The sequence below is a fragment of the Malaclemys terrapin genome, chromosome 1 (genome assembly GCF_027887155.1).
Source record: "Malaclemys terrapin pileata isolate rMalTer1 chromosome 1, rMalTer1.hap1, whole genome shotgun sequence".
NCBI classification, from domain to species: domain Eukaryota; kingdom Metazoa; phylum Chordata; order Testudines; family Emydidae; genus Malaclemys; species Malaclemys terrapin.
In genome coordinates, this window is record NC_071505.1 from 148,753,403 (window position 1) to 148,778,924 (window position 25,522).

Consider the following 25,522-nt stretch of genomic DNA (forward strand, 5'->3'; position numbering starts at 1 on the left):
GATCTGCACCATCCAGGTTTGGAGGCACATACGTATCTGATCAGAACAATGAAGATCTACCTGTTGTCTCCACTGTAGATATTTTGGATTCACAAGTGGCTAAGCACATATCCCTGCAGGTATCATGGGAGTTAGCAATGTAAATGCAAGTGGAATAGTGAGTGAATACCATGGTATTTCTAATTACTAAGCAGAAGCGAGTTTAATAGGATGTGCTCTTCATTTTGGGAAGGGACACTGATACAGTGAACTTGCTTGTTAGTATTTTCTAAGCTTCTGGTTATTCCCAGAGAGGAGATCAGAGTTAAAGCTAACAATGCACTTCCACACTTTCAATCTTCAGTCTTTCCAACACTGGGGGGAAGAGGGTTTGTATGAGTTTCATTAAAAAAAATAATAATCCACACACACCATTCTTAAATTTCAGTGCCATGTGCACTCAGCATTCACTTCATTTAAGGATTAGCATTAAAAGTTTAAGCATTGTTCAGACTGGAATTCTGAGGCATTTGCAAAGCCACCCCAGAAGTCCTTGATGCTATTCTTCCCGGGGGGCTTCTTTCCTACTCTGCTTAGCTTCCCCTCCCCCACATTCTTTAACCCCTGCTCTCTACAACTCCCAGCCCCATTCCCCCCCAACCAAACAACCCACCACTCCTCCATACATGCAAAGCCATGGCTACCTTCACCAGTTCACTCCAACTGAATCAAGTACATTAAATATTGGTTATTTCTACTTCAGATTCAGCTTCAGAATTGTTTTCTCTTTAAATATGGACTCTGTCTGGGGTGTAGCTAGCAGCTCAGCATTGTTTATAAATACCAGGAAATTTCAGTACAGGGGCCATTAAAAAGCTGAACAGGAAAAATCCTGGGATCCAAGATCCTGAAGTAGTTCCTTCCCTCCACAAAGGAAGGAGGAAGCCCTGTTGTTTAGGTCATTTAACGCTGATGTGGCTGGGTATGATCTCCCCTCATTCCCTCAGATGCAGAGATAAGGCTCTAGGAAGTTACCTTGGTAAGATACTTTGCAATTCTCTGCCACCTTTCATTTGAAGGGTTTGTCCCTTTTTTAAAGATGAGCAGTAGGCAGTGAAATGGTTACACAGCAAGTCATGCCTAGAACCCAGATCCCTCCTCTTCTCCCCCATGGGCAGTTTTCCTTCCAGTTCTTAGTGCACTGTACAGAGGTCCATGTTGAACTCCTCAGACATGAGCACTGACCTTCAGCAGACCCTCCCCTGCCCCATGAAGCATTTTTTCTGGACTTCTAAGGAGGCTCTCAAGAGGCTGACAGTCTGGAAGCAGCAGCTTGCAGTGACGGGGATAGGCTGTTTGAATTCTAGCAAGGAGAGTGGGGAGCACATTGGCCAATTAGCAGAAACAAACCAGGAAGGAAGAAAGGAAGAAGTCAAGAGGAACAATTCCCCTTAGGGATTTTGTTTTGGGGTTGGGAGGATGGGGCGGGGGGGAGAGGAGGAGAAGAAAGTGGCTGCCCCATAGGGACATTACACATGCAGCTTTATCTCCATCACGGTTTCATACAAATTGCTCAGTGCTTGTCAAGCTTAAGGAACTATATTCCATTGTGATAGGGCTGAAATGCAGGTTCATGTGCATGAACTGCAGGTTTCCCCATTTCTCTTAATGAACCTTCTCCATGCGCCATAAATCCACAACTTCCGCTCTTAAGTACCAAGGCTTGTGCATTGCAGGAAGAGTCCTAGGGATGAATTCATTACCAAGGTCAACCAGCATCAGCTGGTGAATCAAAACAAGATGCCAATGTTCCTGCTGCAGTAAAGAGGGGTTTAGAATTGTATAAAAATGCAGAAAATCTCTGCAGTCCTTCCCCAGTCCCTTCCACAAGATGTGGTGGCTTGGCAGGGTGAGGTCTCTGCTGTCACTAAGCTTGAACAGGGAGGAGACAAAAGGCTTCATTCATAGTCTCAATGAGAAAAAGCAACCATGAAAGCTGCTCCAATTAGATTGGGAGAGGGAAAGAAGGAAGATGTAATGTGGATTTTTGATCTAGGGGATCCCCAAAGAGTTTTATGAACCACATAACAAACCTAACACTTATAGAGCAGAATTTAAAATGTGGTGGCAACAGGTGACAGCATAGAACTGATTCAGTAGAGAAGTTGAGTTGCTTGGATCATCGTGAAGCACAACGTACCAGGAGCTAGTGTCTGCACCTCCATGAGTTTTGAACACTCTTATCCATACATTGCTCTGATACAAGCACTATTTGATACAGCATATGTACAATACACACAAGAAGCATCCTGTTATAATCCATCTTTATTTGTAAAAATCCAAATATTAAAATCTTAACATTTCTCTCCTTTTAAAAAACAAAAAGGCACATAAAAAACTACTCCCATCTTTCATCGCCGTAGACTGATATGTCAAAGAAACTCCCTTCCCCCCTTCTCCGCCAGTCCACGTTTCTTCGGGTTCACTTCATTCTTCATTTCGTTCTTTTCAGGGCACAATTCTGCATTCAAATGCTGAACGTACACATACACAGGGGAGGTGGAAGGCTGTGCTGTGCACGGACATTGGTTTTGCAGTTGAATTTTAGTAGTATGTTTCCTTTTCCACCCAACCTACAAAAAGAGAAAGAAAGAACGAACTAAGTCAATCTCATGAAGCCGCTTATATATAGGGTGACCAGATGTCCTGATTTTATAGGGACAGCCCCGATTTTTGGGTCTTTTTCTTACATAGGCTCCTATTACACCCTCCCGCTCCCCTGTCCCGATTTTTTACATTTGCTGTCTAATGGACAAGCTAAGCTAGGACGACCAAACGTCTGAACTCTTAGGTGGAGTAGCACAAATGAATGTCAATGTAAGATTAAGTGACCTTGCTGTAATGGAAAGTCTTTCAAAATACTTGATGACTTGCAATTTTCAAACTGCTCTGACTTCCCTGAGCTAGACAAACATGAACCATTATTTTCTAGTACAGTGTGTAAATACTTCCAGGGAAAGGAAAGAGATTGGGGAGGAAGTATTTCGTAATCTGAGCATATTAAGAACTCAGATGTTAGAGAGATTAAGGCCACAGTAGCAAATCTTCAGGGTAGTTCTTCCCTCCCCCGCCTTGCAGGCAGTGGCAAGAGGGGGAACAAAATACCGAATCAGAACCTTATTTGTTAGTGATGACACCAGAACAGTGATAAGGGGCAAATTTAGATGAACTTTGCCCATCCCTATGGCACGTTCACACACAGGAAGAACTGGGCTTCAAGACTAATTATCACTATTCAATTGGTATTGTCCCTAATTTGAGTTTAAAAATCACATTTTATAATTACTACAATCTCATTTTAAAGAAATGAAGTGACAGTGCAACTCCAAAATGTCAACCCCTATAAGCAATGGGATATATGTGAAATGGCACCTGGGGATTCCCTCTCCTCCTCTCCAGCATTGCAATGTTGTGCCCTGATGCCCAGAGACTAAGAACACACTGCTCAACAGGGCTGAGATTTTTACTGCATATGTAACAGTGCTCAGTACACTGGAACCATATATTCTTACCTCCAGGGCTCCGTCTGATGATTAGTTTTCGGACCTCATCATACACGAAGATAAGGAGAGAGTATGGGAAGGCACAGAACCACCAGCTTGGTCTGTTTCGGAGAAACAGACATGAGTAAGAATACAGACAGTACATTGCAGAAAGATTCATTAACTGGCATTTGGCAGCAGATCTTCGCATTTATGCTACGAATTGTGTAGATCACTGAATGGAGGCAAGTCCAGACCTGCCAATACAGTAACTTCTGCAAGGGGCTCTGCTGAACCAAGAATCACCAGGGCCAAGAATTACCACTGAGTTTTCCCACAGGAAACTAATCTGATTCCAGATAAAGATTCCAACAAAGGTGTGCCACGGCACCTTTGTCCCATTTAGTAGTAGCTCCTCCCACCCCCAGCACTCTGATCTGGGAAGATTTCCTTCCAATCACAGGTAACCTTTGAACCTTCTGAATCCAAACTATCACAGCACAAGCCACTCACACAGGAGACTATCATATCTAGGAGCTGCAGAAGTGGCACTGGTGCCTCAGCATCACACTGGGTGACACTGTATAGCTGGGAATGCCAGCTTTTGTAGATTTAAAAGTCCCAGTAATTTTCTCATTGAGACTACATGGGGTAATTGTAAGTGGTTGTTTAGTTTTGGATAAATTCAACTTCATTCTGCTGCTAAATTCCCCATTCTGGTTTCAATCAATCAGATACAGGATATTTTCCACTTCCTGCCTTGAAGAGTTGTTGTGCAATATTAAACAGATGCCACAACCCACTGCAGCAGAGGACTGCACTTCAGCAACTGGGGAAGGGAGGCCTACAGACTGACAAGTCACCTATAGTATCTTTCATCTGAGGATCTCAAGGCACTATTCCCCTTCCTGCACATAAATAAGCTCTATTAGTGTAACTGCAGGCACCCTAGGGAGTTGTGCTGCTTAACTACACTGGCATAGGTGAAGTGGTACAACTTATGTTTAGACAAGCCCTGTGCTTTGAAGAGATTTCATCATCATAGTCACCTGCCAAGGTGAGGGGGGTGGGGGGGAGGAGGGAGAGAGAGAGAGAGAGGGATGGATTTCTGGTGGGCAATGTAAGCGAAGAAGAGACTACCAGTGGGTGACTTAAGAGGTCATTCTCCAGGCTCGATCCAGTGAAGAGTTCCAAAGCTACATTTTATAAGCTACTCAAACTCTTGGAGAGTCAATTTATGCAATCACATCTTAGCAACGTCTGTTCTGTTGCAACTGTTGGGGAGTAACTGTGAGCTGAAATATCAAGACACGACTTACTTCAGTGGATACATCCTTAAGGCAACATCCATGCCAGGACAATAAGAGAGGAAGGCAGCCAGGGCAGTCTCCTCAAATAGACCAAATATTAAGATCTTGTTCCTAGGAAAGACAGAAAAATTAGTGCCAAGGCATCTTCCTCACCAAACACGCAGATTTTCACTGGGGAATCTGATTCGCTAGGATATTCTTTGTACAAAACAGTTATGGAATTAAACCCTCTTTATTTCACCCTGATCTTCGTATGGCCTTCACAACACAGTCAATATTTGAGAATGAGTTATCTTCAGATGTTCTTACAGCCAAGGATCAGAGACAGTCAGTTGTCCACCGAGTCATATTCTGTCTGATCACAGAGAACAGTGGATTGCTCAGAAGCCATAAGCCTCTCTACTTGACCCATTAATGCACCTAATCAGCACTATGCCACTATTAATGCACCTTATTTAATTGTTTTGCGCTTGCTGAGATAGGCCCAACATTATACTGAAGAGACAGTGAAGACTATTGCCACTGCCTGCCAGCTGCAGCAGCATATGGACTCCTCCTTAAAACCTTTCCATCCCACACCACTTACTTCATCCCTTGCTGGAAGACTGAATTCCTTCTGGTCTTACAGATGACCAAGTCTGCCCACTGCACCACCACAATGCTGACAAAGAAGGCTGTGTGGCAAGTGAACTCCACAATTTTCCTCTGTTCGTAGGTCTGGAAACGAGGAGGAAGAGTGTTAGTTCTCATACATTCACCTTCTCCATTCCAAGTGCAGATCTCCTTGTATCCCAATGCAGGATATGCACATTAGTAATCTGGCTTGTGGCCCCCACGCTGTGCTCAAACTTACCCACTGCTGCCCATAGCTGTCCTCCACATCATTCACCCACCGGTCATCCCATTTCACTCTGATCCCTATCAAGGAGGAGGGCAAGAACCCATTCTCTGCTAGGATTACAAAGTACGTGAAGAAGCCTCCGAGAGCCTGGATCATACCTGATTGGATTAGAAAGTGACAGATAAAGCTATGCAATCTGTGAAACATGGTCATCACAGACAAGTGATTTGCTAGACAGGAGTTGTTTCTTACACGGAAGCTCCAGGCACATTAAGTCCCTCTTTTCTCATTTACTGGACCCCTAACTACAGGAAATTTGCATTTCTGCAGCTATAACATTCTGTTCCTTTGACCACCATCCAACATTTGTTCCTTCCCCCTCCCCAAGGAAAATGTCCCCAATTTTGTACAGTTACCCATGTTCCATACTTTACTGTAAAGGCCTGAAACTCTGGATCAGGGACACAGGATGAAAACACCCATTTTAAGCCTCATCCCATGTTCCCCACAAACAGCTACATTAATGAAGCTTCAAGGTCTGCTGCAATTAACCACCCTGTGAACTGTGACATATTTTTGTACTTCCTTTCATCAAGCCTCTAATGATGATGTGTGTACAGGGCTATACTGGAGAGAATCTTTTACTTCTCATTAAACTAACAATGGGATCTATGTTCCTCCAAACAAGTCTGAACCCAAGGAGAACTAGTTGGCCGCCAGCTACTTTGCAGTGCTGTGTAATTAAATAAAATTACTGTGAAAGTGATTCAGTGGATGAAGTAAGCTGCACAAGCAGCCACTATGTGCAGTTGCCTGAAGTTCTCTTAAAAGCCTGAATTTCTGGCTTCCCAAATACAAGATGGCCTATGTGGCCAAAAGCCTGTACCCTACAGAAACCTGATAGCAGCTACTGCCCTAGACTGATTGCACAATCCCCCTTGAGGCCAAGCCAGCCCCCCATCAGTGCCAAGCACAGTCCCAAAGGATGAAGCGAAGCAGCAGCTTACCTATCTGCCCGTAGGCCATACTGATCAGTCTCTCGTTCACTAGCTTGTCCGTTTTGGGGTTTCTGGGCTGTCTCTTCATGATATCGCTCTCAGCTTGCTCATATGCCAAGGAGATAGCAGGAACCTTTGGGGTGGAGGACAAGAGTTGGCATACTTGGGAGCTTTGAAAACAACATGCTTTTCTATTTTCAAAAAGGAGTGGGCGGCTTCCCCTCTGTCCCATTATAGTGGCTAAGAAACGTACAGGCCTGTTGCCAAATAATGAAGTTAGACTGAGGGCCTATATATAGTACCTTGCCCTTATATTGGCCCTGAGAGAGGAGCGAAACACTCTAAGCCATCAAGCTTCGATTCTCAGGAGATAGGTAAACTGCGCTATGGAAAGAGTATCTACTGACCAGCTTTGTTACAGGGCTAAGAAACAAGCTGGTTCCATATTCTCTTGAATCTGAAGTTCTTTAGGGCTATGTCGAACCCATATGTGCCCCTGGTATTCTAAGGTACTTACCATGTCAGTGCCCAAGTCAATGCAGAGAATAGTGACTGTTCCCAGGGGCAGGGGGATGTTAGCGATGATGAAGATTAGGAAAGGTGTGATCTCAGGGATGTTACTGGTCAAGGTGTAAGCAATGGACTTCTTCAGATTATCAAAGATCAGACGACCTAGGAAGGAACAAATACAGATTCTTTACTACCACATGGCAGCCAGGCAGCTTACAGAAAGCTTTATTCCTAAAGCTAACACACTGGTGCTTGAAAGCCTAAACCCACTAGTTTTCCTTTTATGCAGAGCTTCTATCACAAGCAGAACTGCAGTGCAGTGGAAGTTCGGGTATTCTATTCAAGTCATCACGAAGGCAGTATCACTATCTCAGCTCACCACCAGCAGGTTTCCTTTCTCCATATTCAGTGGAACCATCTTATTTTCAAGTTCACTGGGGGAGTTCAGACATAACTGTTCCTGTGAGCTCCCACTTCCGACTGCCAATGCCCTCTCAAAACCCAACACCTTTCAGTCATCGCAAGCAGCTGTGGCTGGGGATTCAACAGCAGGCATGGGGAGAGGCTACCTTCCATTTCACTTCTGCTGGAGGTGAACAGCCAGATCAAAATTAGGATCCTTACTTTCACAGCTACCAACACATATTAGAGAACAGAAGTGGGATAATAAGTTAACTAACTTCAGACCAGGCCCGGAAGTCTACACTGCAATAAAAAGGTCCTAAGTCCCGCAAGCCCGAGCTAGCTGGCACAAGCAAGCCACAGTTTTTTCTTTGCTGCGTAGGCCATACCCTTAGTAACCCTAACTGTAGCTCAGAAAGCCCTACCTTACAACAGGCTTCAGGCCTAACCCTAGCCTTGGAATCCCTTCACTTAGTAGCCAAGGGAGCCCTTAACCCAGATTAAGTACAGATCCCAATGACTTTTTGGGGGGGTAGAATTTCCTGCTTGGGTAGGTTTTGTAAGACTTAACTTGGGTTTATAATTCACTTTCACAGTAAAGGGAAGTCTTTCAGAGATCTAGTTTATCCCACAGGGTATCGCCAACTAAGTGGCTACACTTAGTGTGCTAACTGAAGTTCAACAGGGGCTTGGAAACTCACCTTCCTCTACACCAGTTACAATGGAGGCAAAGTTGTCATCCAGGAGAATCATGTCAGCTGCCTGTTTAGAGACGTCAGAGCCAGCAATACCCATGGCAACACCAATGTCTGCTTTCTTCAGAGCTGGGGAGTCATTCACACCATCACCAGTAACAGCTACAATGGCTCCCTATGCACAGAGAAAGAGAAAGGGAAGATTTCGGTTCCTACAATAGGAACGTGCAAACTTGTAACATTCCCTTGAGAGTGTCCCAATCTTCCACAGGTATTACCGTTAACCCTTCCCCAACCCTGATCAGCTATTTTTCTGAACGGGACGACGTAGCTGGAAACAGCTCTTTTAGTGCTATGTTTGGGACCCGATCAAGGTTGTAGGTGACCAGTGAAGGATCTTTGAAAAGACAGCCTGTGTCTTCTTTGAAGTACAGAAAGCTGGTATGCCTCTCTGAAGCCTGCAGTCAGTCAGGAATTTCATATCTGGACTTGCTGCTTTCTCTGGAGAACACATTTGGTCTTAGGGTGGGGTGGTTGTAAAGCCTCCCCCCTCCAAAGTGTTTAGACCTTAAACCTAACTTCAGCAACTACTTTTCCCCTTGCAGATCACTTCAGGGCCATGCATCACTATAGATCATACACCTTTCCTCATAGTGTCCATATTCACATATGAAGTCTATACTGACTACCTAGCTGTGGCTCAGACCAGCATCACAAGATGCTTTTGCAGCCATTGCCGTTACTATAAAGAAAACCTTGAACAACTGGGCAGACATCCCCCAGAGTGGTGAGAGATGTCTAGGCCATGCTGTTGCTCTTGAACATGCTGCATACTTGAGCTGGTAGTTTAAAGCGAATACTTTTATGGATGATCAAATAGCTTAGCACTCTCTCATTACCTGTCGCTGGCAACCTTCCACAATTATAAGCTTCTGCTGAGGAGATGTCCTGGCAAACACAATTTCTGTATGATGAGTCAGAATGTCATCTAGCTGTTCACTGGTCATGTCCTTCAGATCTGTGCCATGGACAACACAGGCCTTGGCATCCCTAGAATTTAACAAAAACACTCACACACCTTCCATTAACCCACAACTCTTATACACACTACAAAAGGGAAGTTGCAGCTTTTAATATACTTAAAAGTACAGCCTTCAAGGAGGAGATTCCAAATTTTATAATGTTTGGAATCTTGTGTGACCAACTCTTACCGTAGGAGAGGGAAGAAAGACTATTCCTGTGTTCTCCTACGGTCAGCGTTCCCTCTAATTTTTCCCACCCATGTGCAGAATGAATTTTGTTATGTGCACCAATATGGAGGTGACACATCCTTTTCATATTGTTGCACATAAAATTAATGTGGTGGGGGTGGGGCCAAGGAGTTTGGAGTGTGGGCTGGGACAGAGAGTTGGGGTGCAGGGGTGTGAGGGCGCCAGCTGGGGGTGTGGACTCTGGGGTGGGGCCAGGGATGAGGAGTTTGGGGTGCAGGAGGGTGCTCCAGGGCTATGGCAGGGAGAGAGGACTCTCCCCCCACAGCAGCACCTGGCTGGGGGGGAGGAAGCGGCGCCTCTCCCTGCTACGGCAGCTCTGGGACTGGGGCTGCAGGAAAGGCACCCCTCTCCCGGCAGGTCCAGGCCCCGCGGGGTAGGGGCACTCCGACCATGACAGAGCTGGGCTAGGTTGAGGCCGGGGGAGGGGCACCCCTATCCTAGCAGGTCCCTGGGTGGGTTCCCTGAGCGCCTGTGTGGCACTAAGAAGGTAGCTGCACAGCTTACAGGAAACCTAGCCTACCATTACAAAATAGTCTAACAAACACAGCTCATGTTATGTTCTAATATTTTAGATTTTCTTACCCACGTAAGGTGTATATTCATGCCAGACTACATTAAACCACCAGCTCTTATGTAGTCCAGCATCCCACCCATTACCAGCCAAATGAATAATACATGTAGCTAATGATGCTACGTTGTACATAAGGGGAAATTACTTTCTGACCTCACTGCCAGACACCAAGACCCCCAAAGATGTGGTCCAGTTATTCTACTTGGCCTGTATGAGCACACAACGAGTGTTATGAAGTTACCCTCTCAAAAATCTAACCACAATATTTCATCTTCCTCAGCAATTCATTCCACGGGCCCTCTATTCACAGTTCACAAGTGCTCTGTGGAGATTCTCCAAGCAAAACAAAGGCTTGGTCAGGCTAAACAACGCAGGCAGCCCAGTAACCCTATAAGCAGCCAGCTTATGAATAGGTGAATTTGCCTGATAAATATTTCAAATGTTGTGCTCTCGGGTAGTGAAGGCGCCATGTATTAACCAGTGAGGGGAAGTGAAGTCCTGAAGAGAACCTAAGTAATCTGTCCATAGGACTGTTTTCATTTTGGAAATCTATCTACCCTACTTCGGTGCTATGGACCTTAAGATCAGTTTTGAATGCTATCCCCAGAGCTCCTCAGTTCCTCTGCCCACCCAAAAAATTCAGATTTGGAACTCTTGAGGGAACAGGGTATTGTTTTGACTTCTGAGAATCTTAACCACCTGGTTTGATTTTAAATTTAAAAATATTTATCTTTGGAGTTGAATGAGAAGTCAAATTTTAAGAGAGAGTTCCAGTTACGTTTCCTTACATTACAAGTAAGGAACCTTACACTCAAAATAACTATTTATCCTCTTTGAATTTTTGCAGGCCACTCAGCTTAGATAGTTAAAACAGCCTAGTCATTTTCACTTTTCATTTGAGTTCTTCCATGAACCTTTAACCAATGTTTCAGTGTCTTGGGCCTCAAAGGGGGCTTTCAGTCCAGTTTTGACATGTAATTTATTTATAATTAAGCTTTTCTTTAATGACGCTTGGCAGGATTCAATTATTTTTATAATTTCAACTGGTAACTGATTTTTTTTATACATATAAAGATTTTTTTATCTACTTAAATTTTCACAGTTATGGGAAATTATGGGGAAGGATCTGACAATTTAACGACAGTAGGCGTTGACATTCAAAAAGTTAAAACTATAATCAGCAAGACACAAACATCAGATATAAACATTTACAAAATACTGTTAAAACAAACAGTTCTCAAGCAGTGCTTTTCTTACTTTGCTTATCTCAAAATTTCAATTACTGATGGATTTTTTTCATCAGTTTGTGCATGTACAGTGAAAATGTTTTCTGGTATTTACCAATAAAACAATCTAATCCTTCCAAGCCTAACAATATTGTTATATTATAAAGAAGTTTAAATAAGTTTTGGGTGAAAACTGGACTAAAGCACACCTTTAAGTACTCAAGCCACTGAAACATTGATTCATCTTAACATTAAATACATCTTCAATGGTGATTTGGTCAGTTGTTCATCTGCTAAATTCCCAGTTAATAATTCCACCATCTCCACTCAGGACACAGTTACCAGTGCTGGCAGCTATGAAATCAGGAAGGTGTGTCCTGCTTTTGGTTTATGCACACTAACGTAATCCAAACAAGCTTTTCGGGTTTTGCGTCAAAGCTATTTGCCCTTATGTAAAAATCTAGAACATTTTGGAGTCAAGTGAACATTTCACTGGGCATGTGACAAGTGCCAAGGAAACACCATGTGCAGCATTAGACATGTTCGCTTTATTTTATCTGAGACTAGAAGTTAAGAAGGGATTGTGCAGGGGAGACATGAGAGGCAGGCTTTATTCTAAGACAGCCTTTTCCTTTCTATCTACCATGTTTTTTCTGTTCAGTACCTGGGGTTGACCTGGCTGACTGGGATATTCAGACGAGCAGCAATATCCTCTACTGTTTCATTGCCCTCAGAGATGATGCCGACACCCTTGGCAATAGCTTTGGCTGTGATTGGATGGTCTCCTGTAACCATGATAACCTGCAATGCAAATATCAGACATTGTGAAAGCCTAACCCATCCGGTCAAGCAGTGCTCTGTAAAAGAGAGACAGAGTGCGTACTGAAGGAGTGTTAACATTTCCTTGTGTTGTCCCAACTAAACTGTGGTAAAGATTAAGTCTTATTTCCAGAGTTGCTCTGTTCTTGTTGAACCCCGCCATGTCAATTCAGACTGCGAGAGAGTCAACAAGGTGACGCCCGTGAAGTAAATTTGAGCTCAGCCAGATATTTCATAGCCATTGCATTACAACTGGCCCATTTGCTGGGGATCTCAGAGGCCAACAAGATAGGAACAGAGCTCCCCATCCCCAGGTGGTTCCCCCGAGGAAGGAAAAAGAGACCAGTGTGGGGAAGCTTGCAATTCCTGGTCAGGAAGAAGACTTCCATCTATGGGGCTGTCAGCAATACTTTTAGACCAGCTGAGGTTAAGAGACAGGAGAGAACCAACAGAATATTAGGCCCACTTTTGTCTGACTCAGACCAGTTCAGCCATTGATATGAGGAATTTGGACTCTCCATCAAAAAAAATTTTTTTTCAGTCCGCTATTTGATTAGCATGGACCCTGCATTGCTCCGTTAGGTTAAATGGCAAACTTCCAAAGCATTAAGTGTCTTAGCCTTTAAGAATGGCATCAGAGTGAACTGGGCCCAGGGAAGTATTCACTATTAGCTACAAATCTCCAGTCTCAGGCACATGCAGTACACGTGTACCCACATTTGGAACACACAAGGATCAGCACTCGAAGGTCTGTTTCTTCCAGGTCTGAATACTGGGCTCACTCATTTCATTTGTATTTTAGCTTATGTCATCACACATACTTAAAAAGAGAGATACCTTGATTCCAGCACTTCTGCATTTCCCAACAGCATCTGGCACAGCAGCACGAGGAGGGTCAATCATAGAAATCAACCCAACAAAGCAGAGGTTTTCTACAGGAAAGTTGATGTCATCTGTGTCAAACTGGAAGCCTTCTGGGAACTTATCATCTGGCAGAGCCAAGTGGCAAAAGCCTGCAGCAAGTCAATAACGATGATTAGTTTGTGCCCCTAAGCAGACAAGTTTAGTGGTGAATTCACTTATTGTGAATAACAGTGGTGAGGAGCTCTAAGTTAGTGCCAGGTCTTCTGCTCAGGAGCCCAGTCAATGTTATTCAAAGTAAGCATCACTCCTGCTGGCTTAAAAGTTTTCCTAGACTAGTGGCTAGTTGCCAATGCCAGGTGACCAAGCACTACTTAGTTTACATGAAATGGAGCAATTTTTAATATAATGCAGCCCATGGAAATGATAGGTTCCAGCATGCATTGATTCATTTTGATCCAAGCAGTCCGGATACCCTGTATGATGGGACCCCAAAATGTCCATGTAGGCTGCACCCAATATTAGAACAAGTGCATATCCCTCCCAAGGGAGAGATTCTTTCCAAATAAATGCTGAAGTGCCCTGTAAGTTAGAGACAGTTGCATTGCCAGAACAGAACCACCCCCTGTACTTAATCCATGCTTCTGTGGCATTATGTGTGGAGCCCAAGCCACTGGCAGTGCACTATGACTGCATTTCCTTACCTAGTACTCTCTCCCCAAGGCCGCCCAATTCAAGGTAGGCATTTTGAAAAGCATCTTTTGCCTCCTCATCCAGCGGCTGTTCTTTTCCATGGATCAAAATGGAGCTGCAGCGGTCCAGGATTCTCTCCGGGGCTCCCTTCATCACCAGCAGGTAGCGAGACTCTGATGGATTGGCATTCAGATGGATAGACAGCTAGGTTGTAAGAGAAGAGCTTTTACAGCTTTATATATGTACAGCATGAGATTAATGGGATTGCTCCCATTAAAAATGCCACACAGAATGGTTAGTTTCTACAGTGATTTGGAAGAGTTGCATAGGCAGAAAGTGCTTAACACTCATTCCAAGTAGTCAATAGTGAATTGGAGAATTAAGGCAGATCCCTTTAAAGTACTCTGGAAACACAGGAATTCTGGCAAGTCCTCTCCCACAACCTTGGTTATATGTGGGTGTCGAGAACTCTCTAGTGTGTTTCATTTATTTTAAAAGATCACATTTGCAATTTGGTTAGTTCCCCAGACTGAACCTCTCCTAGTCTCCCATCACAACACTGAGATACATAACAAAACAAAAAAATAAAACCCTATTTGCAGCCAATGCAATCCCATTGCAGACAGTACTGCATGTTATACAGGGATGATCTAGTATCAGGGGGTAGCCGTGTTAGTCTGTATCTACAAAAACAACAAGGAGTCTGGTGGCACCTTAAAGACTAACAGATTTATTTGGGCATAAGCTTTCGTGAGTAAAAACACCTCACTTCTTCGGATGCATAGAGTCATAGGGATGATCTAGCCCCTGAGGCACTTTGTATAAACTAACATATAGGGGCTGGGAACCCTTCTTCCTCAGGAGGGTCTTGCTCCCTTTTACCTGGTATTTGTTGGTAGAGTTGAATGGTATTTCCACTACTTTGGCATTCCTTTCTCTCATCTCTTTGACAGAACCACAGCACACTTCAATACATTTTAGAAGTGCAGATTCAGACGCATCACCTGCGACTGCCCTCTGTTAAAATAAAAAAAAAAGTTTCACACATTGTAAACTTGCATGCGTTCACTCTTTCAGTGAAGAGACAAAGCATCTCAAACAAGGCTGAAGCCAAAGTCAAGCAGACCTCTAGAGTGTGGAGAAAGTTATGTAACCAACAGGACAATCTAAGACGAGTTGTGGCAGACAGTTATTACAGTAATAAGAAATTACTTTTTAACGGCTTCAAGTCATGAACGAAGAGATGCAAGAATCAGGATTACAATAGGTATAAGATTGCATGGTAGCCGATTGATATTAAAAACAGATAGAGGATTTATAGTCACAGAACCAGTATTGCTGAATAGTCAAGATAGTTCTTCTGTCCTACATGGCTTCTTCTACACTGTTATCAAGCATAGTATCTAAGCACCTTCCAGTAATGCATTAAGTGACATAATTAACATGTCGAAGCACTGCTTTTGTATCCAGCGTTTACTTGTGCAGACATTAGACTAGGCTGGATCTTAGCATTTCTCCTCCACAATTATCGCCATGTGGCATTTGCTTTAGTTACCTACAGTTATGTCAGAAAGTCAGACAAGATTAGGCACAAGTGTAGTGTGAAGTTAATGAAAGATCCTATGACACCTGCTCACTCTGCTCCTATGCCCACCACTGCCAGTTTCTTTAAAGCAAAGTATACTTTTATGGAACCCACTCCCCACATACTATGCGGGAATAACCAAAAAAAGAGGAGAGGAAAAAAAATGCACCAAGCGGTGTAGGAAACCTTGCTCTGGCACATTCCCAGCCCGATGTGTTCTACTCCCTTAACCTGCAGATGTGAGGGGTCAACCGAAGGCAAAGATCATGCTGCAGGAGCCATACATCACAACCACCTCCCACCTCTGCCAGAAGCACAGAAAGGAAAATTGTTTCTCCAGCTTTCCTCTATGGGTCTGTTCACAGGAAAAGCCAGGAGTACCAGCTGGCCTTCCCTCCCTACACGTCCACTGCAATCCTGGGACTGGCAGGCATGTGACAGACAGGGCATAAATTGTTACTGCACTGCCTTCACCAGTCTAGATAAATCAGAGCAAAAAACGGTTGTCAGGATACTTTAGAATGCCTTTAACTGAACTCACCTTGAGAATAGGTACATTTTCTTGATTAGCCTGGAACACAGCACGATTGCAGAGACCTGCAACTCTGGACAGAGCAGCCCAGGTAAGAGAACTCTTGTCAAAGGAGGCACCTGGAAGCAGGGGAAGAAGGGAAATGTTATGGTGCCAAATAGATATGGGAAAAGGCTTCATTCAACTCAGCGTAAAGCAGGCCTGCACAACATGAGGCCTGGGGGCCGCATGCGGCCCGCGTGGGCTCACTGTGTGGCCCGCAGCAGAAGGAGGGCTTGTTTCTGTGGGGCAGGCGGCGCTGGGGGGGGGAGGGGGTTGTTTCAGGGCGGCTTGGTGGCATTTGGGGGAGTGTTTCAGTGGCGCTGGGGGGGGTTGTTTCTGTGGGGCAGGGGGTGTTGTGTTTCAGGGGGCTGTGCGGTGCTGGGGGGAGGAGGGGGGTGTTTCCAGCAGGGCCAGGAGGTTTCGGCCCTCAGCTGTTTTCTTTGTAGCAATAAAGCCCTCGTTGCTTTACGAGTTGTGCAGGCCTGGCGTAAAGTCTCAGTCTTTTCTACCTCAGACTATAAGAAAGCTCGTATTTGTCCTACTGGGTGTTTTGCATCTGCTTCTTTTCCCCTAAATTTTAGTCACTCATCTAGTCATAAGTTACTCTGGGGAGCAGGTGGTGAGTAGGGAAAGGCCTGGGGATTAACAGAGTAGCTAAATATTTTAAGAATAGGCTTCTGTAGTCTAGATTCTATAGACTACTAGTTATGTTTTCAGTAGTAGCAAGGGTCAGACTGACTTCCTTTCATAGATCGGGACCCTAGGAATCAGAATTCCTGGGTTCCACTCCCGCTCTCCCACTCATTGTTAGGGAAGTCCTGGCCTCACTGTGCCCAGTCTGCAAAATTAATTTAATGGTCATCCCTGTGATAGAACTTAAAGGACTCATCCACTCCATTTACCCCATGTTTATTGTTGAGGAGCTTCAAATGACAAGAATTGAACATGGTTTCCCTGGAAAGAGTAAACCAGGCAAAAGCCTTTTAAAAAGTCATTTGCTAGTTGGGAGGGACACAACTATTAAGCCTCAAAGATTTTTCTTCATTGAATAAACACTGGTTTATTCCTACTATCGTCAGCCCAAATGTTTATACTGCACTTTGTGTGCTTCCAATAATGCTTTGTATTTATATAGCTTGATACTTTGCACTGTATTAAAGATGGTTGAAGTACTAGTGTAGACTAGACACAGCCACTTTCAAAACTGGATCAGACAAGCACGATCAGACCTAGGGAAAAATCAAGTCTTCCTCATCAGTGCAAGTGCACCTGATAACTAAAACAACATTTTCTAGTTTAGAAAAAATTAGACAGTGGCAGAGCTAGGACTGAAACTCATGATTTACAGGCACTTTACATAATAGGCTTGTAAGATTCTACTTTGAGTGGTGATAAGACTTTGATATCTTGCCAAACGATAACATCAAGATCCTAGATCAAATCCAAAACCTGATTTGGAACTAGGGGAAGTGATCTTTCCAATGCTCACTGTCTAGGAGTTATCAGTTCAATGAGATATACATTCAGGATAAAAGAGGAAGTTAGCATGGGGCCATAAATCAATAATTTATATTGATTAACCAGGAACTGTAGCAGACAAGTTCTAAATCCTTCCAACTCTGCACTCCAGACACCAAAGTCTTTTTACACTATCTGTAAGCTAAGACACCTCTAGCACAACATGCTAATTAGAAACTTTAATTGAGAGAACTTTTCTTACCGCTCTGGTTCTCTGTGGTGTCAGCCTCATGAATCTGATTGTCAAACCACATGTGGGCAACTGTCATGCGGTTCTGAGTCAGGGTGCCAGTTTTGTCGGAGCAGATGGTGGATGTGGAGCCCAGGGTTTCCACGGCTTCCAAGTTCTTCACCAGACAATTCTTACGAGCCATACGCTTGGCCGTTAGTGTCAAACACACCTGGGAGAGGAAGTGAGAAAGATGGAAGAATCAGACAGGTGCTTGTACACTAATTTAGTTCTACATAGCCCACAACTGGCACTAGAGTGCAGTAATTTTGCGTTTAGAAGCTGCAGTTACCACTCCCTCACAAGAGTTTTACTTAAACACAACCCCCCGCACCACACACACTATTTTGAAGTAAAGAGGTTAAATGTCACCACATTGGATAGTCTCCTGCTTTTCACTGTATCAGAAAGGGAACTGCATTTACAGTCCTGACCTTTTGACTAAAGAGAGTTGTTAATAGTCTTGCAATATGAAACTTATTTTGTGATTTAGTAATTTGGGGTCCCACCTACACTAGCTGAAGAGTTTCAAAAATGTGGTTAATTTTGCAAAGGGTTCAAATGTAGTTTGGATGAGTTGGTACTAGGCAGAAACATGGGATTGTTTCTCAGACTAAATTAATCACTATCACAGGTTGGCCCCACCCACACAGACCAAGAAGACTGTTCAGCAATGAGAACACCCTTTGCTATGCTATGGTTTGCCTTCAAGTACAATCTGAGAAAGATTAAGCGCAACTGATTTCAAACCATCTTGATATTCCCCACCAGCTCACCGTGACAGTAGCAAGCAGACCCTCAGGAACGTTGGCAACAATGATTCCAATGAGGAAGATGACTGCCTCCAGCCAGGTGTACTCAAGGATCAATGAGAGGATGAAGAAGCTGACTCCCAGGAACACAGCCACTCCAGTGATGATGTGGATAAAGTGCTCGATCTCAGTTGCAATGGGAGTTTTCCCCCCTTCCAGTCCAGATGCGAGAGTGGCAATACGGCCCATCACAGTATTATCGCCAATGTTAACAACAACACCACGGGCAGTGCCTGGAAGTGAGAGATAACAGGCTTTTTAATAGAGTACTCACTGATGTCAAACACAGAAAGCTACTTCACTCTGGTTTGAGTTTTGAGGTGCTTAATCAGATCTCCATACATTTATTTAAAACCACCGTGTTTGTTCACACCACAATAGCCTTTAAGCCCTCATCCACATCAAGCCTACTTGAGGAAGAATCTCTAACCCAGCCCCAGAGCAGGAATTCTTGTGTAAATAAAACCACCACTGCCATGCAGCCTTCCTGCACACCTCCTCCCTTGGATTCCAATTAGGGAACAAGGACCTGCTGCATGGCAGTGCACCCACAGGGTTTTTAAGAGGGCAGATAGCTTTCAGACAAAGGGATGACGAAAACCAGCCACAAGATGACATAAGCAGGCACAGACTTTTGCTTGCTTATTACGGCAGAAGAAGGGAATCCCTTCCAAATGCCAGTCCCAATTTTGGGGCCTATCCCTCTGGTACAACATAACAAGTGTCAACCAGCTACGAAGTACAACATTTCTGCTCCAACACTGGACTGACAGAGTGATCTAGGCATATTATGCGTGTTGCCATAAAGGTATGTACATGCATATCTGAGGGCAGAACTGACCCCCACATGTTTACCAAAAACGACACTACTTTTTATTTGTAAATCCTCATTGCACTTTATCTGGTTACAATCGGGACATGTCTGTCACTCAAGTGACAAAGGGAGGGGCTAATTTATACAATAGCCACTGAGTCTGCTGAAGAATTCTGCAGGAGGAATACTAGTTCTGTTTGAGGGGCACTGGAATTCTAAATTCTCTAAAGCAGCCGCGTTATTTTCAAACACAACACCTGTGTCTGAATATTATATTACAGTGCCCCAGACCTCAATTGGGCCTTTGGGTGAGAACAATGCCAGGGGAGCTGTACAAACCCATGTTCCTTTTCCTTTTTAAAGATTTGAAATAGTTAAATTAATAGAAGTTGAGTAAAGCAACATCTTGGAGGAAACCAGAAACTCAAAGCTAACATTGCTGCAGAAGCTTACTGTCTAACGACACACTGTCAATTTCCTATCAGAAACAGCCTCTCTCAGGGGCTATACCCTGGTTGTTTGCATGGGAGTTGGAAGTGGAGTCCATGTGCTTCCAACTACTTAAAGTTACACATTAAACATTTATACTGCCATAGCAGTTTCTTGATTTAATGTTTTAACCCCCCCATGTTACATTAGTGCACATTTTATGGAGTATTAAAGCCACTTACCTTCTACACAGTTGGTGGAAAAGAAAGCAATGTTCCTGGTCTCCAGTGGGTTCTCGTTCGTGAAATCTGGAGACCTGGTCTGAGGCTCTGACTCACCAGTGAGTGAGGAGTTATCCACCTGCATGGAAGATACATCACACTTTCTTGCACAAGCGGACAAATACACAGGCAGGAAAAGCAATTTAAGGGGAACACACTGGAATTCTAGGGCACTTCTATATTATCATCGAAAAAACTAACATCCCATAAATTCAGCATTGAATTTAGCTAGTTAGAAAAGTGACTCCCTTAGTATGGAATAGGGTTTTCAGAGACATTTGAAAATGTACCCACCTTACAGCCATGAGCACTTATGATACGAAGATCAGCTGGAATTCTGTCTCCTCCTTTCACCTCCACTAGATCTCCAACTACAACACCTTCAGCATTTATGCTCAGCTTCTCACCATTTCTGATCACAAGGGCTTGCTATAAGAGTCAAGGAATACACTACTTTAAATATAATTCAGAAAAGGCTTCAAGGGGCCAGGGGTCTTTCCTCTCATGGTGGTAAGTCAACTTATTTACCTCATATGGGAATGTGGTTGAAGAAAATGGATGGGTTTAGTTTTCCTGTCATTAAAAGCTCCTTCTTGCCATGGTGAAGAGGGCCTATGGCAGTTATGTGCGACATGGGCTATTTAATCCAAATCAGAGCTAAATTTCTTTAAGTGCTTTATAATCAGGCCAACAGAAGTCCAATATACTAAGAAGCTGCAGTCAAGTGCTTTACTGGACACCAATAACTGGTGATACTCATCCAGCGAGGAGTATAGCTAGCGTTTGTTATTGTGCACTAAATAACTTTGCTAATGCCAAGAGAAATATGAAACTTCCACTTTTAACAGATGGAGACCCATACTGACAGGCTGGCATGAAAAGTCAGATCTGCTAAAAACTAGTAAAATACTCCTTAAATCCAGTCACATCTTTTGGAGTGACAACAACATTCTAATCTGGTTAACAATCCTGAGCTAGCTAAAGCCTGATCGACCGCTGGGTGATTAGACATTACATACCTGAGGCACCATGTTCTTGAAGGATTCCATGATCTTAGAACTCTTTGCTTCTTGGTAGTACGAGAAGCAGCCAGTTATGATAACAACAGCAGCCAACACAACGCCCAGATACAACTGCAATGAACAAAAAGTCAACTGAGAGCAGATTCTGACCGAAGGGTTTAGTTATCAATTTCTAATGCTTACACTAAATTGGACAGCTACTTGCAGTCTTTGCATAATGTCTGTGCACAAGTTAATCAAGAGCTACAGTCAATTTTATGTTCCAGGAAACAGCTGAAACTTCCGTTAATGAGATCGGATGTAAGCTGGAATTCAGCTGCTGAAGGCATGAATTGAAGACCATATATGTAGAAGCACAGAAATTAAACTAGAGTGAGACCATAGTTATGAAAATACTACCATTCACTAAAAAAAACCTTAGGAAGAGTTCCTGGACTGAAGGTTTAGATGCAAGACAAACAACATGTCTAGCTCAATGCAAATGAGCCTAGAACATAAGTACTCACATTATCATTATTTGGCTCCTCCTCCATTGCAGCCTGGATGCCATAAGCCAGAAAACAAAGAACAGCTCCAATCCACAATAGAAGGGAGAATCCTCCAAACAGCTGCCGGCAGAACTTTACCCATTCAGGAGTGGTAGGGGGAGGTGTGAGGGCGTTTGGGCCATCCCGAGCCAAAATCTCAGCAGCACGAGCAGTTGTCAAACCCTAGAACGCAGGTTGAGAAGGTAGTCTAGTTATAGCACTGCAGTAAGGGCACACCACCAGGCTCTTCCTCAGTTTGAGGCACTGTGGTCAAATGTGATTAAGCAAGCCATTCTGAGCTCATTGCAAGAATGAAAGCAAAGGCCTGCCTCTGCTTTGCTTCCCCCTCTGCTCCTGCAAACTAAAGGAGAGAACACTTTCCTTTCAATAAAAGAGCAAAGACAATGAGAGCTTATGTAGCCTTTTAGTGTCTCCAGGTAACTATTTGTACTACAAATCTGCACAATAAAATAACCTCACAAGTAACTTCTATTTCCAGCTCGCAGATGAAAGTACAAGCTGGCCAGGTGAAAGGAATGGTACAGGAGTTCACAATGATGATGGGCCTTCAACATCAAAGGTGTGACGGGACCACAATTGTGGAAGTTATGACCCCTACCCCCACCGCGAGAACGGTCCACAGCAGACTGTCAGAGGCTCGGAAGTTATGGTACAAGCAAAAATCAAAATGGCCTTTTATGTGGCTATTTTGATTTTAGTCTTCCCGAAAAAGTCTCTCTCAAGTTTTCAAAAAGCTTGACTTGTATGAGAATTAAGTTTTTTGCCCTACTGTGCTATAAGACCCAAAATAAAAGTTATCTTGCTGCATCAAACCTTGTAGGAAACAGCCGTCAACAAAATAGTACCAACCAAGGTGTGAAACCAGCATTGTACCCTGCTCAAAGTGCTGACCAATTCATTTATGTGATATTAATCTTAGTAAACTAGCACATTTTACACATTTCTACAAGTCTCAGAAAAAACAGTCAAGTGGGAGATAAGTGATGTAGAATTCTTTTTTGAATTTTGTCTGAAGATTTTTTTTTTTTTTAAATCAACTAGCTACACCATCTACCTATAAGATTTTTTTTTTTTTTTTTTGGCCTGAAAGCTGGAAAAAATTTTTTCCCCAGGTCGTGTGGACCCTGTACAGTCAGTTTCTCTCTTGCTGAGAGGCCCCCTTTTTAGGAGAGTAGAAATATACTTGTACAAAACAATCAGGACATTAAGTTGCTCTTTAAACAGGACTATTTCAAAATGCTCTATCCCTTTAGTTATCAAGTACAATAACTCAGTGGGGGTTTGCTTCTGGTCTCTGTTTCCGGCACCCTTTGTTATAAAAGTAACATTTTAACTACATGCGTCTGACTAAGTGGGTATTCACCCACGAAAGCTTATGCTCCAATACTTCTGTTAGTCTATAAGGTGCCACAGGACTCTGTCGATTTTAACAACTGATGGTCAGTGTTACGTTTGTGGCCATGTCCTGGTTTACAGCAGAGGATTACCAGACAAATACATGTGCAAGAGAACACAAGCAAGAACACTCAATGCAAAACCTAAGAATCAACCTGACCTTGGAATACTTAAGAGGCAGATGAATAAATCCCAACTTTGTTAACGAACGGTCACTAAAATATTTGAGCCAATCAGTATAAAGGGAGTAAGAGGTGAAATATTTGTGAACTCTAATGCTAAAACTGTTAATGCACAGACTCCCTCAGCAGCTGGAAGATTAACTGGAAGAGGGGTGCTAAACCAATTTGACAGCACCCAGATCTCCCTTCACAGCAGGCTTATCATATTGGTGAAGCTGTTCTTTTTTAAAAGTTGACAAATGGGACATGCAAAAAATCTACCTACCCGACTCAAGTCTGTTCCGTATTTACGATGAAGTTCATCAAGGCTGAGTTTATGATCATCCTGGAGGAAAGAGAAGAGATTGGAGTGGGAATGTGTAATAACAGTCCATGCATAACAGTGAGCAGAGGCTACTTACTGGCTTTCTACTCTCTATTCCCTTGCCAATAATAGCTTCATAAGATGGAGGTTTTCATGGCAAGGAAGAGTGTTAAAACTGAGACAGTTCCAAAGTTGTAACTTCACCATTTAATTCCTCTCACCCTACTTATCACTGTTCAGAATAGATTTATTCTAGGCAGCATTGCTGAGTGTTGTTAGAAAGATGTCATGCTCCATCCAAGAGCTGGTTGCATTTCGAATGATGTAGAGTAGCCTGAAAGTGGTCTGCATCCCAGGAGGTTTTTTGGGTGGTTTTTTTTTTTTTTTTTAAATGGAAGGGAAGAGGCATACAGAAGACTTGCTAAGCAATCCAACCTCCCCTTCCTAACGTGCACAGCAAGCTTGCAACTGGTTAAGAGCTTATACACTTTTGTTTCCACATTGTGCATCACAGCAAGGAAACATGATCTAAAGTAGAATCTGGTGAAATTTAGATACTAGCCAAATGTGATGCACAATTCACTCATTGTGGACAGATGTCCACAGCACTAAAATGGATTAGCAGTAACGCACACTACTGCTCACAGTCTCTGCAGGGGCCAATGTTTAAGTCTAGCCATAGAGACTGAACTCACTAGCTAAAAAGGCAGTTGCTCCACAGCAGACCAGAGTCACACTGGCAGGACAATGTGGAGAAGACTGCACTTCCGCTACCTGAGCTGCACTTACTCTGCGGTATACATTTATACTACGGCTGCACTGAAAACTTACTAGATGCTTTTAGTCTCTGTAGCAGTGTCAGATTTTTAAAGGTAGGCACCTAAAGACACAGTGTTTTCAAGGAAGTGCATGTTGTTGAAGAGCCACCAATTCTTCCCCTTCCTCGCTTTCTTACCATTGAAACTTCCTTTTTCAGTTCATCCATATCCTTCTTTTTCTCCTTCTTCCCCTTTTTCTTACCGGCACCATGTTCTGATGTAGCAGTAGGCTCATACTTGTCACGTCCAGTCTGAGAAAAATAAAGTGTTTTGAGAAATGGCTGATGTTTAACTGCTTCAGTAGTGTGTATGGTTTCTATATTCCCCATGCACAGAATTTCATGTCAGTCAACTATTTACATTTAAATTATGCTACTTTCTTATAAACAAGCTGGTAAAAAGACTAGTCTGCTCAATAACATCCCAATGCTGCACGGATTACTGCCAGGGATTGCATAAATCCTGGCTGAAGTTACTAGACGTACAGTAAGCTGCACACTATTCACAGATCAGTTTTGAGGTCTGAGCCTCAGTCCAACCAGAAGTGATCCACATCACAAGAATCCAGCTTCAGACTACATACAAAATTCCTTCAGATGTGTATTAACTTTGTTTTCTCATGTATCAGAGGGGTAGCCATGTTTAGTCTGGATCTGTAAAAGCAGCAAAGAGTCCTGTGGCACCTTATAGACTAACAGGCATATTGAAGCATGAGCTTTCGTGGGTGAATACCCACCTCCGTTGCATCCGACTGATGGGTATTCACCCAAGAAAGCTCATGCTCCAACACGTCTGTTAGTCTATAAGGTGCCACAGGACTCTCTGCTGTTTTCTCAAGTTAATCTAAGCAGGGCTTTGGAGCTGTGCTCCGGCTCCGCTCCAGCTCCAGGCAAAAACCTGCAGCTCCACTGCTCCGGAGCAGCTCCGCTCCAAAGCTCTGAATCTAAGGGGGCGAGTGTGGGGATGATAGAGCAGGAAGAGAAGAGATTCAATAGTTTAATCAATCTGAAAACAGATTTGACATTTCATGCATCCCCAAAACTTGGCAAGAGTTCATTTCAAGACACTTTCATACTTGCTCTTTGACAGTCTCCCAAACAAACAGTGCAAATTATTTTTGAAGACTGGTTTTATTTTATAGAGCAGATCCCTCTATAAATATTTTGGCATATAAGCAGGATGTGTGTTATCACAAACAACAACAAAAAATCCACCCACGTAGAGCTGCATATGCCTCATGGAACAAACTGATTATGCTTACATAAATCTATTTTCAGACATCTCTTATTCTCC

General features: G+C 43.4%; 1 protein-coding gene across 1 annotated transcript in view; it reads right to left on the reverse strand.

Annotated features, from left to right (window-relative positions):
• Window positions 1-2,286: 2,286 nt before the first annotated feature.
• ATP1A1 (ATPase Na+/K+ transporting subunit alpha 1) overlaps window positions 2,287-25,522 on the reverse strand; it is a 30,752-nt gene continuing 7,516 nt past the window's right edge. Inside the window, exons 2-23 of the mRNA XM_054043305.1 lie at window positions 24,367-24,480; window positions 23,373-23,432; window positions 21,489-21,692; window positions 20,980-21,093; window positions 20,255-20,389; window positions 19,922-20,039; window positions 18,401-18,669; window positions 17,598-17,796; window positions 15,845-15,954; window positions 14,601-14,735; window positions 13,730-13,922; window positions 13,002-13,177; window positions 12,010-12,146; window positions 9,177-9,327; window positions 8,284-8,452; window positions 7,188-7,342; window positions 6,680-6,803; window positions 5,685-5,830; window positions 5,418-5,548; window positions 4,841-4,942; window positions 3,552-3,643; window positions 2,287-2,612 (exon numbers count right to left, since the gene is read on the reverse strand). Of these exons, the coding sequence (XP_053899280.1) occupies window positions 2,584-2,612; window positions 3,552-3,643; window positions 4,841-4,942; window positions 5,418-5,548; window positions 5,685-5,830; window positions 6,680-6,803; window positions 7,188-7,342; window positions 8,284-8,452; window positions 9,177-9,327; window positions 12,010-12,146; window positions 13,002-13,177; window positions 13,730-13,922; window positions 14,601-14,735; window positions 15,845-15,954; window positions 17,598-17,796; window positions 18,401-18,669; window positions 19,922-20,039; window positions 20,255-20,389; window positions 20,980-21,093; window positions 21,489-21,692; window positions 23,373-23,432; window positions 24,367-24,480 (3,063 nt within the window). The 3' untranslated portion in view covers window positions 2,287-2,583. The remainder of the gene's footprint in view (window positions 2,613-3,551; window positions 3,644-4,840; window positions 4,943-5,417; window positions 5,549-5,684; window positions 5,831-6,679; window positions 6,804-7,187; window positions 7,343-8,283; window positions 8,453-9,176; window positions 9,328-12,009; window positions 12,147-13,001; window positions 13,178-13,729; window positions 13,923-14,600; window positions 14,736-15,844; window positions 15,955-17,597; window positions 17,797-18,400; window positions 18,670-19,921; window positions 20,040-20,254; window positions 20,390-20,979; window positions 21,094-21,488; window positions 21,693-23,372; window positions 23,433-24,366; window positions 24,481-25,522) is intronic.